The following is a 19,392-nucleotide window of genomic DNA, read 5'->3' as shown; positions in this document are numbered from 1 at the left end:
CTCCAGCCTGGGGGCTGGGCGATGCGCAAGGCTAACAGGGCAGCCGCGGGTGTTCCCGGGGTGGAAGCCATAGGGAAGCAGATTTCAGACAACCTGCAGCAAGGTGTCTGTTACGCATCAAATGGTGACCCCTTGAACGAAGTTGAAAGTCCTAACTCCTCAAGACGTGTGAATGTGACCTGATGGGGAAGTAAGATGACCCAATTTAAAGGAAATCATTTGGGTGGATCCTAATCCAGTTCGACTGGGTTCTTGTGAAAAAGGGAAATTGGGGCACAGACATGCATGCGGGGGGTAGGCCACATGGGGGGGAGGCCAGGTGAGAGTCCACAGGCCAGGGAATGTAAAGCTGGCACAGAGGGAGAACGAAGAGTTCCCACTGTGGCTCACTGGATTAAGAACCTGACTAGTGTCCATGAGGATGCAGGTTCGATCCCTGGCCTCGCTCAGTGGGTTAAGGATCTGGCATTGCCATGAGCTGTGGTGTAGGTTGCAGATGCGGCTTGGATCTGGTGTGGCTGTGGCTATGGTGTAGGCCGGCAGCTGCAGCTCCGATTGGACCCCTAGCCTGGGAACCTCCAGAGGCCATAGGTGGGGCCCTAAAAAGGAAGAAAAACTGAGGAAATACAGGGAAGAGACGGCCATCTACAGGCCAAGGATGGTTCAAGGTCACAGATGCTGGGAGAGAAGCCAGGAACAGACTGTCCCACAGCCTCAGAAGGGACCCGCCCTACCGCTGTCACCGTGATCTTGGACTTCCAGCCTCCAAGGTCCCTGGCCCTGTGAAGCAGACAAAACTGTAAAAAGGTGACTCAAAGTAGGTTGTGGATCCGGCGTTGTCACTGCTTGGGTTTGTTCCTTGACCCGGGAAATGCCCGCGTGCCATGGGCGTAGCCAAGGAAAGAAACATTCTTTAAAGTCTAAGGAATCAGACAGCAGAGGGAAGGGAGGAAATACTAGGTCTCTGTGAGGGCGCCTGGGGACAACTGCACCGATAGGGGACAGTCCCCAAGCAAGTGGGGGGCCAGTCAGGGAGGCAGCTGGTGATGAGCATGGAGGTGAGGGAGGACACAGCAGGTGCAAAGGTCCTGTGGTGGGAGCGGGCCTCGTGGGTTCCAAGTAGCGTAAGGAGGCCACGGGGCGGGAACAGAGCCCTCGAGCTGGAGCAGAGCAGGCAGGGACGCTGCGGGGAGGGGCAGAGGATGCAGGACCTTGGCTTTGGTTAAGCAAGGAGGGCACGCAGGGCTGTAACACAGGCCACCATTCTGGCCACCACAGGACAGCGGAGGTGACCATGCTCAGGTGGTGGTGGTGGTAATCCAGGCGAGACAATGGCTGAGGCCGTGGGGATGGTGTGGGTGGCGCGACGTGGACATACCCAGCTGACAGAGGGCCAGTGACCGGCGGTGGAGGCAGCAGTCAAAGTGACTCCACCGACTAGGAAGGCTGAATTCCCCCCGGATGGGGAAGGGGCGGAGGCGCTGGCCTGGCAGAGACAAGGCTGTTGGAGATGCCCGCTGGCATCCGCGGGGCTGGCCGTGGGCAGCTGGAGGCCACCTCCATCTCTGGGCTGGAGATGAAGGCTGGGGAGCCAGCCGCACAGAGTCACGAAGGCAGGAGGCTGGACCCGGCTAGCGAGGATGCAGGACGAGAGGAAAGGACACAGACCTGGGGCCTGAGGTACTAGGTGATGAGGCCGGAGAGAAACTGGAGGATTCTGACTGTGTGACCCCGGGCCAGGTGGGGACAGGGCGGCGCTGTCCCGCTGGGGGCTCCAGCGGGCGCTCTGTATTGCATCCCATCCTCTGGCCACAGCTGGTTTGTCCAGCGGTGAGCTCCTCCCCCAGCTGGGCCTATCTGAGGCTTCTGCACAATGTCTGCAGCAAGAACCCGGGGGCCTGGCTTCCTAGTTTGTTCCTCGTTTGACTCAGCCCCAGGGTGGCTGTGGGACTTTGGTGCCCGGGAGGGAGGAGAGAAAGTGGTGATGCTGACAGAGAGGAGGAGGGAGGGAGCGGGGCGGACACCGCCCCTGGGCTCTGCGTGGCTGCGCGGGGCCTGGGTTTCTGTCACTTGGATTTTTTTTTTTTTTTTGCCTTTTTAGGGCCACCCCCACCCCTGCGGCATATGGAAGTTCCCAGGCTAGGGGTCAAATCAGAGCTGCAGCTGCTGGCCTAGACCACAGCCACAGCAACACGGGATCCGAGCTGCATCTGAGAGCTACACCACAGCTCACGGCAATGCCGGATCCTTAACCCACTGAGCGAGGCCAGGGATGGAACCTGCGTCCCCATGGGTACCAGTCAGGTTCGTTACTGCTGAGCCACAGCGGGAACTCGGGTTTCTGCTCCTTGGGACCGTCGATCCTGGCCCTTATGGGAGCAGGTGCACCTGCTCCAGGGAACCCATGCGTGGAAAGTGGCCCAGAGCTGTCCCCACCCCAGGGCTGCGGTGAGGGCTGGACCCTGACTTTCAGCCTCTCCCAATTCCCACCTCCCTGCCCCACGGGGCTCAAAGGCAAGGAAACAAATCGCTGGGCTTTGAAATCATCCATCGAGTTTAATGCATCGTACAGAAGGAAAACTACACCTCGGCATATTAAAGACAAACAACTTCTCTATCCTCACTATCCACTGGCCGGTCCTCCCGGGTCCAAAAAACTAAGTCTCAAGACACAGCGGCAGCTACCCCTCCCGGGTCCAACCTTTCAGATCCTCCCATGACATTAAAAAAAAAAAAAAAAAGTAACCCAATCCATCCAAGAAGAATAAACAAACCAAGAGAAAAACTGGAAGCTGAAGACATTTACACCACAAGCCACGCGGTAATGCATAATTGGCATCCAGAGTAACCAATATATAAGATGTGTGTCTCACAGTTCGCCTTGTTCATCAATAAAAGAATATAAAAATCTTGTTCAACCCAGTGTCGAGTGTATTAAAATAGATCTGTATCGTACAGCACAGTTTCTCCCGGAGTCGTGAAAATGACAGGAGGGACCGTGGCAGCCTTGGGATTCCGGCCAGCCTCCTCGCTCTGCACCTGGCAGCGTGTGTGCGTGTGTGTGTGCGCGCGCGCGCGTCTGGGGCCACGTGTGCGTGCACACGTGTGTTCGATGCAGTTCGGCACCGTGTGATGTGCTGGGGGCGGGAGCCCAGTGGCTCCCCCGGGTGCTTATCCTGTTGTGCCAAGTCCCTCGGGGACTGGAGAGGCTGGTGCGCACCAGGAGTCCGAGCAGCCCCCACCCTGGACGCGGGAGCCCTTTGTAGACGGTGGGCCGCCTCCGCTCCCGGGGAGGCCGCAGGAAGAGGGACCCTCCAGGCTCCCGAGGCCGCCGCCCGCTCTTCCTCCCCCACCCTCACCCCGATTCTTAAGAAAACCCTCTGGATCCCTCCAGTTTGGCAGCTTCCCCCCCGCCCCAAGGGGTTTTCCATTCATCTCTGGCAGCAGAGACCGCTGCGAGCAGGAGAAGCAGTCAGCACGTGTCCCCTTCTCATTAAACGTCTCACAATAAAAACGCCATACAAAAATGTAAAGTTATTTTTTTTGGCATAGTGTCTGAACTGGCACGAAAAGAGGAGTGGAACACTCTATCAGCTCTTCGAGAAGAGACAAGAAAAAGGCTTCTGTCCTTATGCCCTTATGCTCAACAACTCAACCCCAAATAGAAAACCTGCCACACGCCTCCCTGACAGGGCTGCTGCTCCATCCATCCCGCCCAGAGATGCCGCAAGGAAAAGACATCAGAGCGAGATGAGTCCACAAAGTCGGCAGAGGAGCAGGGCGTGGCGAGGGCGCCCCCAGGACGGAGGGCTGGCTGCGGTGGCAGCACCCCTCCCTCGGGGGCATCCTTCAAGTTTAACCGCTGCGACTCCAAATGCTAGTAACACTGACGGCGGGCCGGGCCTTCTGGGAGGCGGCAGGGTCTACCTAGATCTGCTACCCACTCGCGCCCCAGCTACCTCTACTACCCAGCTACCCAGCCCTGGGCTCCCCTCCCGCAGGGCGCCTCGGCCCTTGGCGTGGGGGCCTGGACTGCGGTCCTCCCGGCCCCTCCACAGCCTCGGCCCTTCTCTGTCCCACAGGTGTGGCACGAGGCCCAGGAGACAGCTGTGCCTGGAAGCCGGAGCCCTGGGCCACCCCCTGATGGCCGGGAGCTGACTGGGTGCTCCCCCGCCTGGCTTCTGGGCGGCCCGTCTCCGCCTGGCTCGAGGACTCTCGCCCAGCTCCTCCTCCCTCCTCTCCTGCCTCCGTCTGGTTTTATTTTTGTCTGAAACTCATCGTGTTTGTGAATTAAGGCTGGTAGAACCCTCAGGTCTCGTGAGCAGAGGGTCCCGGAGACTCTCCACAGGGGCGAAGACAGGTCCCTGGGCTCAGTTGTGCCCCTGGGGCTGCTGGAGGGCGGAGTGCATGGCTGCGGCCGAGGGCTTGGTCCAGGGCCCGGCCAGCAGAGGGGCGGGGCTGCCGGTCGCCACGGTGACCTGGAGCATCTGCTCGCCCTGCATCAGTCTCAGGAGGGCCCGCAGGCGGTCCAAGGACGACTGGGTGCCCCTCTGCTGGGCCAGCAGGCTCGTCTTAAGCTCCAGGCATTTCTGTCAGGGGGAGGACATCAAGAGAAGGGACTCTGAGTTCGGTGACACAGGCATCCTGAGGCAGCCACCCACCAGCCCTTCCTCCCAAAGGCCCTTCCTCCCACGGCAGAGGTCTGAGAGAATCCAGGAAGGGGGCCTCTTACACACCAGGCAGCGGCGAAAAGTGGAATTAAATGGAAGCCAGACTCCCCGGCGAAGTGTGATGGTTAGGGCTGGACACGGTGGGCACGTAGGGGAGATGAGAGAAAGTGCTCCCTCCTGGCTGCGAGGCCGCCTAGCCGAGCACTCCCATGGCTCCTCCGGCCAGAGGAAGCTCAGAGCCTGTTCTGGCTCAGCGGCAGCCGTGGAAGACCTTTAGATCATTGGCCAGCTTTCTAAGCTCTTTCTTTTGCCTGCTGTGTTCATGGGTTTTTCCTAGCCTTTTCTTTTTTTTTTTCTTTTTTGTTGTTGTTGCTGTTGTTGCTATTTCTTGGGCCGCTCCCGCGGCATATGGAGGTTCCCAGGCTAGGGGTCGAATCGGAGCTGTAGCCACCGGCCTACGCCAGAGCCACAGCAACGCGGGATCCGAGCCGCGTCTGCAACCTACACCACAGCTCACGGCAACGCCGGATCGTTAACCCACTGAGCAAGGGCAGGGACCGAACCCGCCACCTCATGGTTCCTAGTCGGATTCGTTAACCACTGCGCCGCGACGGGAACTCCCCTAGCCTTTTCTATATCATGGCAACACGGTAACGTGGTAAGGAGATGCCTCAAGTCATAGTTTTAATCACTTGCTGCTCGGGCGAACGACTCCCTGAGACTGTGTCCAAAACTAGAGGCAGGAATAGGCAGTTTCTGCACAGGGTTACCGAGAGGACGGCGTGAGATGCTGCCGTTCCAAGGAGTTCACCAGGGCCTGACACTGCGGGGACCATCCTCACGGTCCTCCTCCTCCTCCTCCTCCCCAGCACCACCGGCAGGACCACCTCCACCTCCTCCTCCTCACCCTCCTCCCCCCCCACCATCACCACCACCCCCACCCCCACCCCCAATACTATCACCCTCCTCCTCCTCACCCTCCTCCCCACCACCCTCGCCACCGCCACCACCTTCATCCTCACCATCAATATCATCACCGCCCTCCTCGCCACCACCCTCGCCACTGTCATCGCCGCCAGCATCACCACCATCGCCACCGCCACTGCCACCTCGTTTCCCTCCGCTCTACAGAGGAGAGGTCACTACGTCTGCTTTACACGGGAAGAAGCGGAGCTCACAGACAGCCAGGGCCTTGCCAGGCTCACAGAGCGGAGCCAGGGGCTCAGGTGCGGGGTAACTGTTTGTCACCGAGGGATGCTGGCGCGTCTGCCTTCTCCCAGGACCCCAGTAATTGGCAGACAGCGGTGCAGAGATCTTGTGGGTCTAAGGGCGGACCCCGGCCCTCACCCCCGTCCGCTGCGCACCTTCACCGCTGACGCCAGGCGCCGGTCCCGTTCCTCCAGCTGCTGGTGCTCGCTCTGCAGCTCACTGCCCCTTTGCAGCAGCTTCTGCTTCTCCTCTTCTTTGACTGGGGAAGAGAAGGCCGGGCCCCGCCGGCAAAGGCGGGGAAGTCGGGGCTGGGCTGTGGCTCAGAGGAGAGGCAGACAGACAGAGTCCTAGGCCTGTACCTATGGATCCCTCTGGCCACATCCTCCTGCAGGAGCCAGCAGCTCTTGCCAGAGGCACAGGGACTGGACCTCCATCCCCAGAGTCACTGCCCCGCACACAGGACTGGTCCCAGGGTCCCGCTTTTCAGAGCTTTAGGCCAGAACAGCCCCCAGCGGGCCCAACGTGAGTCCAGCGGCCTGGGGGCGGGGCGGGGCGGGACAGAGGGAGGCGGGGCCCTTCCGCTGCCTGGGATCTCTTACCTGTCTTGTGGGTGACGTAGGAGTGCACGATGGCCAGCATTCCGGTCCAGGGCACACCTTCATCTTTCTTTAAGGCCTGGAGGGCGGACAGGGAACTGAGCAAACTGACAGCCCTGGGCCCGCCACACCCTGGCTGTGCAACCCTGGGGGAGACCGTCTCTGGGCTGCTCTCTCTGGGCTGTCTGGTTCAGAGGCTGCTCAGTGAGACCAGCACCCTCAGTTAGGAATCTGCTTGTGGCCAGGACCCCCACGGCACCTGGCACAGAGATTTTTCTCTTTTTCTTTGTCTTTTTTGTTTTTGCCATTTCTTGGGCCGCTCCCGCGGCATATGGAGGTTCCCAGGCTAGGGGTCGAATCGGAGCTGTAGCCACCGGCCTACACCAGAGCCACAGCAACGCGGGATCCGAGCCGCGTCTGCAACCTACACCACAGCTCACGGCAACGTTGGATCCTCAACCCACTGAGCAAGGGCAGGGACCGAACCCACAACCTCGTGGTTACTAGTCGGATTCGTTAACCACTGCGCCATGACAGGAACTCCTCTTCTCTTTTTTTTTTAGGGCCGCACCTGCAGCAACGGAGGTTCCCAGGCTAGGGGTCCAATTGGAGCTGCAGCTGCCGGCTGACACCACAGCCACAGCAACACGGGATCAAACCCACAACCTCATGGTTTCTAGTTGGATTCATTTCTGCTGCACAACAGGAACTCCCTGGAGATTCTTCTTGAAAGAAAGAATAAGCGTGCCTTCCTCCCATGTCCCACGGGCCTCAGAGCAACCAGGGAAGTCAGGGACAAATTAGGGACTGCATCCGCTCAAAGAGCTGTGACCCTCCCAGGCAGTCACGACACAGGGGCTGGCGGCCCCCAGAGGGGACAGCCCCCACAGTGGCACACAGTCTATCACACCCACCCTCTCCCTGGTCCCCGCAAAACCCAGGATGACGCAAGAGTTGGCATTTTTCTGAAATAAAGATGATTCTTCCATGATTTTACAAGTACTACATGTTGTAAAAAAGCATTCTTTAAAAAAAAAAAAAAACATTAGGAGTTCCCGGCGTGGCTCAGAGGAAACGAATCCAACTAGGAACCATGAGGTTTTGGGTTCCATCCCTGGCCTCGCTCAGTGGGTTCAGGATCTGGCGTTGCCAATGGCTGTGGTGTAGGTCACAGACGTGGTTTGAATCCTGCATTGCTGTGGCTGTGGTGTAGGCCAGCAGCTGCAGCTCTGACTGGACCCCTAGCCTGGGAACCGCCATATGCCACAGGTGCAGCCCTAAAAAGGCAAAATAAATAAATAAATAAATAAATAAAAACATCAATGCTTCCCTTCACTCAGCCACACACAATATTAACACTGGGGGGCATTTTCTCCCCGGTTTTTGTTCTGCACCCTGTTTTTCTCAGATGGCTGATGATCAAAACATACAGCAGCTAGAAAGCATTTTTTTTTTTTAATGTAACTCCACAGAGTAAGTCCCAAACAATCACAGAATCCTTGGAAACATCATTTGCAGTGACCACATGACACCTCACGGAGAAAAGCTCTGGAATCCATTTCATTGCGCGAGGAAACTAGCCTGTTTCCATCTTCCACGAAAACAAGACCGAGGGGCTTGACCGAGGGGCTTCTTTTTGGACGACACCTGACCTGTACTGGACTGCTGCCTCGGACTCTGTTCCCTGAAGCAAGACTCCAGGTTTAAAAGTGTACACTTTTGGACTTCCCATCGTGGCTCAGGGGTGAACGAATCTGACTGGGAACCATGAGGTTGTGGGTTCGATCCCTGATCTTGCTCAGTGGGTTAAGGATCCGGTGTTGCCATGAGCTGTGGTGTAGGTTGCAGACATGGCTCGGATCCCACGTTGCTGTGGCTCTGGTGTAGGCCGGCGGCTACAGCTCCGATTCGACCCCTAGCCTGGGAATCTCCATGTGCCTTGGGAGCGGCCCTAGAAAAGACAAAACAAAAAGGGTACACTTTTTTTTTTTTTTTGGGCCATGCTTGTGGCATGTGGAAATTCCCAGGCTGGGGATCGAACCTGTGCTACCGCAGCAACCTGGGCCACTGCAGTGACAATGCCAGATCTTTCACCTGCTGAGCCACCGGGGAACACCAAGGTGTACACATTTTTTTTTTTTTTGGTCTTTTTGCCATTTTCTTGGGCTGCTCCCGCAAGCATAAGGAGGTTCCCAGACTAGGGGTCTAATCAGAACTGTAGCCACCGGCCTATGCCAGAGCCACAGCACCGTGGGATCTGAGCCGCGTCTGCGACCCACACCACAGCTCCCAGCAACGCTGGATCCTTAACCCACTGAGCAAGGCCAGGGATCGAACCCGCAACGTCATGGTTCCTCGGCGGATTCGTTCACCACCGAGCCATGACGGGAACTCCAGGTGTACACGTTTTTAAAGCGACGTGTGGGAGTGTCCAGTTCACCCTCACCAGAAGGGTGTGTTTTCGTTTTTACTAACGTGATAGCTTTTCATTTGCGTGTCATTATCACTGGGGTCAAACGTGGCACTATTTTCTGCGGACTGTGTTGTTAGCCCGGTTCTCCCCGGGGAAGGTGGGGCGACTAAGGCGGCTGCAGAGGGACTTCTCTGCTCGCTCTGCACCCGCGGCCCTCGACCAGCAATGCCTGAGATGCCCGTGACGGGGGCTGTTACTGGCACCTCATGGGTGGAGGCTGGGATGCTGATAAATTCGGTGCAGTGCACAGGAAGCCCCCACCACGGACTATGTGGCCCCAAACATCAACTGGACTGAGGCTAATGTTTGGGGGTCAGATAACACCTGGCTGACCCCTCTCTTCTCGCCCCTCCATGACCCGCCCCGTCTCTGCTCACGGTGGAGCTAACCCAGGAGGCGGACGGCTTGAGCAGCCTCTGATGTTGTGCCCGGTGAAGGCCCTGCAGAGAGAGGGTGACGGTGACAGCGGGGCCGCCCACCCAAGCGACACACCTCCCGTACCTTCTGCTGGCACTTGGGGCACACCCACACGCCCTTGGGCGCTGTCTTGAGGGGCGGGTCCAGGCAGCTGAGGTGGTAGGCCCCCGGGCAGGTGCCGCAGGGCTGCAGGTTGGCCCCCCGCCTGCAGGTGGCACAGTGCTCATCGTGGGCGATCTCGCTCTGAAAGAGACAGGAGGGCGGAAGGGAGTCAGCCAGGCCGGGGGTGGGGGGGCGGGGGCCCAGGCCGCTGCCACCCCCCAGCTTGGGACCAGCTCTTCGCCAGGGTTTCTCAGCGGCTCTGGGACGAATAAGCCCCAGGGGGCAGCCGCGATGACGCCGCGGGGACAGGCCTGGAAACCAGGAGGAGCAGCCCCTGGTCTCCCGCCTCAAAGCCAAGGCCCCTCCAGGAGCCCCCGTGCTCCGCAGAGCAGGACTCGGGCTCGAGGCATCTCCTGTCCCCATGCCCGAGCTGGCCAGGCACAGGGTGGCTGTGGACAAGCGCCACCCCCGCCAGCACCCGCCTGAGACCCCAAAGGGTTATTGCTGCACACAAGACGCTCTAACGGAAGCTACATCACCTCTTGTTTTTCAGTAGCGTGACCATTACGGGCCTGTGGGAACTGGAAATTTCATTTAGAATTAGGCCTGAAACTTAGGAAAGGAAACAGTAAATAAACTCTGAAGCTGGGTTTACGGATGAGGTCATGACCAGCCAGCATCCTGGGAAGCAGGGGTGTGGTGCGTGCATGGGGGTCGGGGTCTCCCAGGATCACAGAAACGTGGGCGTGTGCGTGGAGACCCTGAGACTCAACTGAGACTTAACTCCAGGCCCTTATGAGGCGGGGGATGAGGACCGGAGAGAGCCAGCTCGTCTTAGGGTCACACAGCGAGGCCAGAGCGTGCTGGCACCCACCATCGGCCGTTTCCTTTAGGGCCTTTGCGGCCCAGGGTCCCCGCACCCTCCGTTCTGTGTGGGGGGCAGGTCTGGCTTAAGCCTGCGAGCTGAGCCCTGGGGCGACACCTGACTCCGCCAGGCAGGCTGCAAAGCGGACTGGATGTTGTACAAAGCTCTCGGCACTGACGACCGAGCCGAGGCCCTCTGCTCACTCAGGGTGGCGGGACACCAGGGCCCCGGCCCCCTTGCCAGGAGTCACCCTACCTGCACTGTATAGAGAGCATGCCCCACCCCACCCAGGGGTGAAGACCAGGGGACACGTACCTTCCAGCAGGGGTCCTCATTGGCTGGCACAGGGAAGAAGGGCGGAGAATATGTTAGCGGGCACAGGAGGAGCGCCGATCAGGACAGGAGTCCACGAGGCCCAGAGTCAAAGGGGTCCTCACCCAAGGCATGATGGGAGTATCTCAGGGCCCAGTAACCTCTGGGACCTCACCCAGGGCATGATGGGAGTATCTCAGGGCCCAGTAACCTCTGGGACCTCACCCAGGGCATGATGGGAGTATCTCAGGGCCCAGTAACCTCTGGGACCACACCCAGGGCATGATGGGAGTATCACAGGGCCCAGTAACCTCTGGGACCTCACCCAGGGCATGATGGGAGTATCACAGGGCCCAGTAACCTCTGGGTCCTCACCCAAGGCCCTATGGGCGTAAAGGTCTCTGCCGGGTCACGGCCAAGACCCATCAAAGGCCAAGTTCATGGCGGCCCCTGAGCTTCCTAAGGGACGTGGCAGCAGTGAGCTGTCCAGCGGAGGGAACATTGCTCCAGGGATCCCTGAGAGTGACACACCGTCAACCTGTTTTTGGCCATTAACCACTCCCATTCCAGGGAGTGATGCCAAACCACAGATTTTAATGATCGTGACAGTTTTCCTTTCAGTTTCTGGAAATCACACCATCGAGTGGGAAGGGCAGCTCCTACGTTTACACGGTACTCGACAGTTTACAAAGTTCTTCACCCCTGGTGTCACCGTCCCAGCACTGAGACGCCGGCACTGTCACCGGCCCATTTTTCAGATCAGTAAACCAAGGCCCAGGGAGGCAAGGTGACGTGCTGAAAACCAGCACAAGCCCCAAGAGACAGGCAGTCATTTCTGCCCTTAGGACTGTTCGTTGCTTTTTCTTTCTTTCTTACTTATTTATTTATTTTTTGTCTTTTTAGGGCCGCACCCATGGCACATGGAGGTCCTCGGGCTAGGGGTCGAATCATAGCTACAGCTGCCGACCTACGCCACAGCCACAGCAACGCAGGATCCAACCCACATCTGTGACCTACACCACAGCTCACAGCATCACCGGATCCCTAACCCAGTGAATGGGACCAGGGATCGAACCCACGTCCTCATGGATACTAGTCGGGTTTGTTACCGCTGAGCCACAACAGGAACTCCTCGTTTCTTCTGAATTGAGAACAAAAAGCGCCTCCAAGATAAGGGTTTCTTGGTCCCTCTGTGGCCTTGCCCTAGGGCAAGGCTGGCACGGGAGGGAGGGGCCCGGGCATCCTGGGCTGGCGGCTGAGGCCAAGGGCCGGCCTGTCAGAGCCGGAGGCCCCCGCAGAAGGTCCGCTCCAGTGCCCTGCTGTGCAGAGGGGGCCTGAGGCCTTCAGGGGAAGGTCCGCCCTGCCACACTGCCAGTCACAGGCAGAGCTGGGCCAGGACCCAGGATGCCCACATCCAGCCAGGGCTCTCACTGCCAAGGGCAGGCACGTGAGGAGCAGGCTGAGAGCCACCAGCCCAGCCCGGGAAGCACCTGCTGCCCGAGTATTGGGGGCGGGAGAGAGTTTCTCCCCAGGGCTGTGGCCGTGGAGCGGAGGCCACGCCCACCACACCCAGGACCTGGGCAGCACAGGCCGGGCCGGGAAGAGAGGGTGGTGGAGGCCTTGCCAAAAGCACATCGTCCCCTCCCCCTGCCCAGGTCAGCCTGGGGTGGGGGCTGGGCCAGCCACAGCGACCTCTGGCACCACGTGGCCTGGATCTCTGCTCCAGATCACACCGGGGGAGGGGGGGGGCGGGGGGACAGAGGGGCCGCTGGGAGCCTGGTTCTGGGCCTAGCATGTGACACTCCTGCGCAGAGCCGTGGTTTCTGCACCCGCCGGTCAGGGGCGCAGCTCCCTGGCCATCCTCCTCAGGAGGCATGAGGACCTGGGCGGCCACGGGGCCAAGGGCCTGGTGAGCCGCGATGAGATGCCCAACAGAAAACAACCACAGGCTCACTGCAGGGGACGAACGGGGGAGGGCGGGTAGCCAGGCCCACTGGCAGCAGGGGCAGGTGCGCCGGCCCCACGGCGGCCCGGCGGCGGGAGAGGCGCTTACCTCTTGCTGTGAGGAACAGGGGAGTGTTGAGAAAGTTGGACGCCAGCCGCTTCCTCTGCGGGGACAGAAGACAAAAACCAAGCCGCCAGTTTGCGTGGCGCCTCCTCGGCTACTCTGACCCCACCCTGGGCTCTGGTCCCCAGCTGGACACCCACTGGCCAGAAGCAGAAGCAGCGACAGACACAGGGTGCAGAGAGAAGGGGAGAGGCAGGTGGACCCAGACAAAGGCCAGCAAAGGCTCTGCCCTCCAGGTGGCGGTGGAGTCCATTCCTGCTCCCCGTGGGCCCACCCGCCTCATTCAGGAAGGACAGGTGGAGCGCTCCAGGTGGGGCAACTCTGTAAGAGAGCTGCCATCTGGCTGCCCAGCTGTCTGCCCCTGTATCTTCTTCCTCAGCTGGCGCTGGGGTCAAGTGGGGAAATGAGAGGTAGGAAGGACTGGCTCCCTAAACCCCCTAGTTGGCATAGGGTCCAGGAACAAAACATGGCCCTTGGAGCCCAAAGTGTCATCGGTAGATGGAAGAAGGTTCTAGGACATTCCAGAAGGTGGCTTTAGTCCTGGGCTCTAGCAACCACAGGCCACAGGGGTTCAGATCGTGGGGGTTCGAGGCGGCTTTAGCTGTGGCAAGAAGACAGTTCTAGGCCTCGAGGACAGGCTGTAAACCTGGGTCTCTCGATGTGCTTGGGCCACGTTCAGGGCCAAGGCAGGGGCCCACGGCAGGGCTGCGCTTGGGGCTTCTTCACAGGGGTCCCGGGCTCAAGGTCGTAGGGCTTTGTGTCGGCTCTTGATTCCCTAACTGTGGCCACAGACTTCGGAGACTAGGTCATGGCTAGGTCATCCCTCAGGGCAGGGGACAAAGGGGACAGGGTCCTTTCGCACAGAGGACACGCCATTTCCAGGGGTGGAGGTGGAGAAGCAGCTCCCGGGTGCTCTTCCCACGGGGCCCAGTGCGTGGGGCACTCTGTCTCAGGACGGCTTGCTCAGAAAATCGGGGAGAAGTGACGGCTGAACACATGCATTCGCCCAGCAGGAGTCGGGGGCGGGGACAGGCGGTCGGGCTCTCCCCCCAGGACAATGGCAGGGCGGGAGCCGATGACCGCTCCACGGAGCCCTCTCTCCAAAGTGAGCTCCAGTTCATGAGCCGCAGATTTGGGACAACTGGCCCAGACCCACCACCACGCTGGGGGAGCCGAGCACGGCATTTTCTTGGCCCTCATCCAGGCCCGGCAGAGCCTCGCTGGCCCCTGGGACGTGTCGGGCCTTGGCCTCTGCAGACACGGCTTCAGAGGGCTGCCCCACCCTGGGGCCCTCGGGAAACTGCTTCCGTTCTAAGGAAAGATTCCCAAGCCTTTTTCCTAGGAAAGCCCAGAGCATCTGGGAAAGCCAGCTGGCAGCCTCTGTGGAGCTGGCTTCTGGAAGATGCCATCTGGATTTCAGCCTGGAGCTCCAGACTTTCGTTCCCAAGGGCAAGAAGACTTCTTTCGGGGTCAGTTCCTCCCTGGGGATGCGATGGTGGGAGGGACCAAGGTGGTCCCTCGAAAGCGACCGGAAGTCCTGACGTCACATCACTGGCTGCTGTGGGGTCATTCGCATCAGATCCTCTAGGGCTGAAGTGGACCTCGACCTGGGGACAGGTGGCTGGGCGGGGATTGGGACTGGGGGGCTGGGGGGCTTCCCTGCACCAAGTTAACTTGAATGCCCTATTGTACCAGTTTGGGCTCTTTGGGGAAAGTGCAGGAGCAGCCGTGTTGGAGCTGCAATAGCACAGCAGGCAGGGGGCACAGCAGCCAGGGTCTCTCACAGCCGGCAGAGGGGATTCCTGTAGAGTCACAGCTGCTCCTTTGCCGCCTCCCACCCCACCCCACTCCTCCGCGTGAGAGAAGGACCCGGCCTCACTCAGCCCTGCCTGTCCAGGCCTTTCTCTCCGCTCATGAACTTGGGCTGCACTGGTGGGCTCCACAGTAGGGCCGGACTGGCCCTGGGAGGCACGGGCGGCCAGCGCTGCCTGTGACCTGACCTCATGGTCAAGGTGAAGAGTCAGGGAGCCGGCAGCAACCGGCCCCTTTCCCGGCAGGTGAGGAATCCCACTGACATTCTGACCTTTCACATCTGTCTCTTATTTTTTTTAATTTTTTTTTTTTTGGTCTTTTTAGGGCTGCACTTGCAGCGCATGGACACTGCAGCTGCCGGCCTACGCCACAACGACAGCAACGCAGGATCTGAGCCACATCTGTGACCTATACCACAGTTCATGGCAGTGCTAGGTCCTTAACCCACGGAGTGAGGCCAGGGATCGAGCCTGCATCCTCATGGCTGCTAGTCGGGTTCGTTACCGCTGAGCCACAGCGGGAACTCCTGCATCTGTCTCTTAATTGATTCTGAACTCAGGAGATAAAGAATAACCTAGCGTTGCCCCCTGAACTCTAACCCTCCCTGGGGAGGGAGCCCTGCCCCTGGGACCTCCCCCTCCCCTCCCCCACCGGGGGGCAGAGACGGCAGGACCCTCACCTCTGTCTCCAGGAGGCCGCTGTAGGCCGGGTTGGCTGTGCTTCTTCTCTTCCGCTCTTGGCGCTTGCTCTGGATTTCTGAAAAGGCACAGATGCCACGGTTACTTGAATCTTCCTGCTCCAGGGAACCCTGGATGCTTCCTTGGCAAACCCTGGGCACCACCAGCCCCTCTGGCCCGGCAGCCTCTCTGCCCAGCATCCTCGCCCCAGGAGGTTCTGGGCGGGTTGGAGCCCCAGAATCACTCACTCCGAGGAGGGACAGACCTGCTGGCCTCGGGCTGAAGCGTGGGATGCAGGCACCTGCTCTCAGCACAGCCCGTGTGCCATCACCCCGCCTGGGGATGTCTCTTGGGACTGCTGGGACAGTAGGTGCCCGCGGGTCAGCTGCTGGCCTGGCTGAGCTGCAGAGCTTCAGGGCTCCTGCAAAGGGCAGGTGCAAGCCTGGGTGGGGCAGCCCGGCCGGCACGATGCCTCCAATCCGAGGCTTTCCAGCGGGGCCTGGTGCGGTGGTTTCTCTCCCTCTCCTTCTTTCTCTCTTCTTCTTTCTTCCTTCTGCTTTGACTGCCAGGTGGGCTCTGTTTCTCTGTGTTCAGCTGTTTCTTTTTTTCCAGCCCCACTCACGGCATAAAGTAGTTTCTGAGCCAGGGATCAACCCTGCACCACAGCAGTGACCTGAGCCACAGCAGGGACAATGCCAGATCCTTTTTTATTTTTTTTTCTTTTAATATGAAAGTTCCTGGGCTAGGGGTGGAATCTGAGCTGCAGTCACTGGCCTATATAGCACAGCCACAGCAACGCCAGATCCGAGCCGAATCTGTGACCTACACCACAGCTGTGGCAACGATGGATCCTTAGCCCCGCTGACTGAGGCCAGAGATGGAACCCACATCCCCACGGACACCACGTTGTGTTCTTAACCCGTTGAGCCCCAACAGGAACCCCTGTGTGCAGCTGTTTTGACACTGCTAGCCTCTTGGACCTGATCTAACGCCTTTTAAACGGTCTCAATATCACTCCTGTGTTTCCTGGAAACACCTCAGATCCTCTGCGGAGAAAGAATCAAATAAAGAAACATCTAGGAGGCGGAGAGTTTTCCAAATGAGGGTGATGTAAAAACACCGCAACTGCCACACGTCTCCAGGCAGCGTGCTTTGACCTCAGGCACCCCAGCAACCCTGCCACGTGGGCAGATGCGGTTTTTCGAGGAGATAGGTTCGGCGCGGGGACGGAGCTTGCCCAAGGTCACCCAGCTCCAAGCAGTACCGCCAGGACGTGAACACAGGGCTTCGGCCACGGACCCGTCCCTGCACCCAGGCTGCCTCCGTGGAGCCAAGGAGACAGAGCATGAAAAGTTCTCAAAGGCCGCCTTAACCCACAGAGTGAGGCCAGGGATAGAACCCGCATCCTCGTGGATACTATGTCTGGTTCTTAACTCACTGAGCCGCAATGGGAACTCTGCCTTTCCTCGATTTTAACCAGGAAAAGGAAGTTTGGTTTTCCTCCCCAAATCCAGATTCACTTGGGGGAGAGGGGCGTGTCTTCACCTTTAAAATGTCTTTAGCAGCGAGGTCAGAAGCATGGAAAGCACTCTGGGTTGGGAGCCAGGAGACCTGGATTCCAGCCTGGGCCTGACCCTGGCTGGCTGTGTGACCTTGGGCAAGTGAACCAACTTCTCCAGCCTCAGCTTCCCCATAAGTGCAACAAGAAGGTTGGTCTCCATACTTTGCAGGCCCTTAGGTTCTATGACGATACACAGAGCTGATCTGTAACTGCGGTAAAATCAAACAGCACCTGGACTGCCACACTGACCGACCTGTGTGCTCCAAGTTCCAAGCCCACAGGGCAGCTCAACAGCGGGGGAGGAGGTGATGCTGGGCTTAACTGGGTGCCAGGCTCTCCTCTGGGTTCTTTACAACAACCCCAGGAGAAGGGGTGGTTACCAGCCCATTTTACAGATGGAGAAACGGAGGCCCAGAGGAGCTGAGTGACTCGCCCAGGCGTTGAGCCGTAGCAATGGCAGAGCAGGGCCCTTGGCTCTTGCCACTTCACTGCGTGGCCTCCCCTCCGGGGGCAGCGAACACACCCAGTCGGTCCCTCCGCTGAGACAGGTAGATTTTGTGCAGAGTCACCGGCCGGGAGAGCGGGCGCAATCCGCAGTCTGTGTGATGACGGCCTGGCGCCAACCACGCAGAAGGTGGGCCAGGCCCAGGCAGCGCCACCTGACCGGGAGTCCAAGCCCCACTGCTTCTGCCAGGCGCCAGCTCTGCACCCACCCCCCACCCCGCCCTGCGGGCAGCGCCAGCCCAGGGCCCTGGTCCTTACCTTCCAAGTGCTCCGTCGTAACCAGGCCCAGCGCTACCATGAAGGCAATTTTCTAAGAGAAGGAAACAGAGAAGGATTAATGCAGCTTTTCTATTTGGGGTTTTCTTAGTTTCTGTCTGATGTCCTCTCTCTGTCCCAGGTCCCCCCCCCCCACCCGGGAGCCCCCATGACTTTAGCCATCCTGTCTCCTTAGCGCTTTGGGGCTGGCAGAGTTTCTCAGGCTTCCCTGTTGGTTTCTGTTTGTTTGTTTTCTTTTTGGCTGCACCCATGGCATATGGAAATCCCCAGGCTAGGGGTCCAATCTGAGCCACGACTACGACCTGAGCCACAGCAGTCAGGTTCTTAACCCACTGTGCCCCAGCGGGAACTCCAGACTTCCCTCGTTTTTGATGACCTTGGCTGTTTTGATGGGTGCGGACCACGAGTTTTGTAGGATGCCCCTCGACAGGGATTTGCATGATGTTTTTCTCAGGATTAGACTGGGGTCCTGGGTTTTTTGGGAAACCACAGAGGTTCACTTGACCTTCCCGGGACGGCATGTGCCGTCAGTGTGACTGGTCACTGAGATGCTGGCCTGATCACCGGGCTCAGGCGTGCTTGTCAGGTTTCTGCGCTGCAGTGTCACTCTTTACCATCTGGCCACTGTCCTTTTTGGGAGAAGGTCACCAGGCACTGCTGTCACTTAAGGAGTTAAGGGTAATGATCCACGGGTGTTTTTTGGGCCATGGACAAAAAACTGGAGTTCCCACTGGGGCGCAGCAGGTCAGGGGTCCGGTGTTGTCTCTGGGGTGGCATAGGTCTCAGCAGCAGCTCGGATTCGCTCCCTAGTCTGGGAACTTCCATATGTCATGGGTGCAGCCATAAAAAAGGAAATTGCATGTAGTAAAATTTATCAATATTTTATTTTGCAGGGTTCAGGTTTCTGCATCTTAGCTGGAGACTGGGTTTGGAAAGCAAGTTGGCTTTTGTTTGATTTTAATACCTACAGTTTCATTTTTTTTTTTTTTCCGGTCGAGCCCATAGGATGTAAAGGTTTCCCAGGCCAGGGACTGAACCCACACCACAGCAGTGACAATGCTGGATCCTTAAGAGCCTGGTCACCAGGGAACTCTCAATTTGTGAGTTTTGTCTTTTTAGGGCTGCACCCGCAATGGAAGTTTCCGGGTTAGGGGTTGAACCGGAGCTTCAGCTGCTGGCCTACACCACAGCCACAGCCACAGCAACGCAGGATCCAAGCCACATCTGCAACCTACCCTACAGCTCATGGCAACGCCAGATCCTTAGCCCACTGAGCAGGGCCGGAAATTGAACCCGATCCTCAGTGAGCCACAACGGGAACTCTGGGGTTGAGTTTCTACTAGTTTCTCATGAATGGTTCATGGGAATGACAGCTCCCGAGATCTTGGCAGATTTAAAACTTTGAGTCTGTAGCTTTTCAATGTGAAGGACAGCTTGGCTGGATGTAAGGTCCCAACCTCTTTCCTCAAACTTGTAGAAGTCAGTGTCTGCAGTGAACGCTGCCGTGAGAAGTCAGAAGCCGGCCGAGTTCTTCTCCCTCTAAAGTGACTGTGATGGTTTTTGCCTGGATGCCTACAGGATCCTTTTGTTTCTGTTAAGAGTCAGTAACTTTAGGGAGTTACCGTTGTGGCTCAGTGGTTATCAAATCCGACTAGGAACCGTGAGGTTTTGGGTTTGATCCCTGGCCTTGCTCCGTGGGTTAAGGATCCTGCGTTGCTGTGGCTGTGGCGTAGGCCAGCGGCTACAGCTCTGATAAGACCTCTAGCCTGGGATCCCCCATATGCCACAGGTGCGGCCCTAGAAAAGAAAAAAAGACAAACACACACACACACACACACACACACACACAC

At 58.6% G+C, this 19,392-nt stretch overlaps 1 protein-coding gene across 6 annotated transcripts in view; it reads right to left on the bottom strand.

Annotated features, from left to right (window-relative positions):
* Positions 1-2,536: 2,536 nt before the first annotated feature.
* PHF21B (PHD finger protein 21B) overlaps positions 2,537-19,392 on the bottom strand; it is a 94,761-nt gene continuing 77,905 nt past the window's right edge. For 2 of the 6 annotated variants that reach the window (XM_047786007.1, XM_047786008.1), the window contains exons 6-14: positions 17,525-17,576; positions 15,204-15,280; positions 12,698-12,752; positions 10,648-10,670; positions 10,007-10,048; positions 9,450-9,608; positions 6,479-6,554; positions 6,035-6,192; positions 2,537-4,589 (exon numbers count right to left, since the gene is read on the bottom strand). In XM_047786007.1, the coding sequence (XP_047641963.1) occupies positions 4,371-4,589; positions 6,035-6,192; positions 6,479-6,554; positions 9,450-9,608; positions 10,007-10,048; positions 10,648-10,670; positions 12,698-12,752; positions 15,204-15,280; positions 17,525-17,576 (861 nt within the window). In that variant the 3' untranslated portion in view covers positions 2,537-4,370. The remainder of the gene's footprint in view (positions 4,590-6,034; positions 6,193-6,478; positions 6,555-9,449; positions 9,609-10,006; positions 10,049-10,647; positions 10,671-12,697; positions 12,753-15,203; positions 15,281-17,524; positions 17,577-19,392) is intronic. The other 4 variants (XM_047786011.1, XM_047786013.1, XM_047786010.1 and 1 more) reach the window with 3 other exon arrangements.

This window comes from Phacochoerus africanus, chromosome 7 (assembly GCF_016906955.1).
Source record: "Phacochoerus africanus isolate WHEZ1 chromosome 7, ROS_Pafr_v1, whole genome shotgun sequence".
In the NCBI taxonomy this organism is placed as follows: domain Eukaryota; kingdom Metazoa; phylum Chordata; class Mammalia; order Artiodactyla; family Suidae; genus Phacochoerus; species Phacochoerus africanus.
The sequence above is the reverse complement of the archived record's forward strand: the minus strand, read 5'-3'. Positions and strand labels throughout refer to the sequence as shown.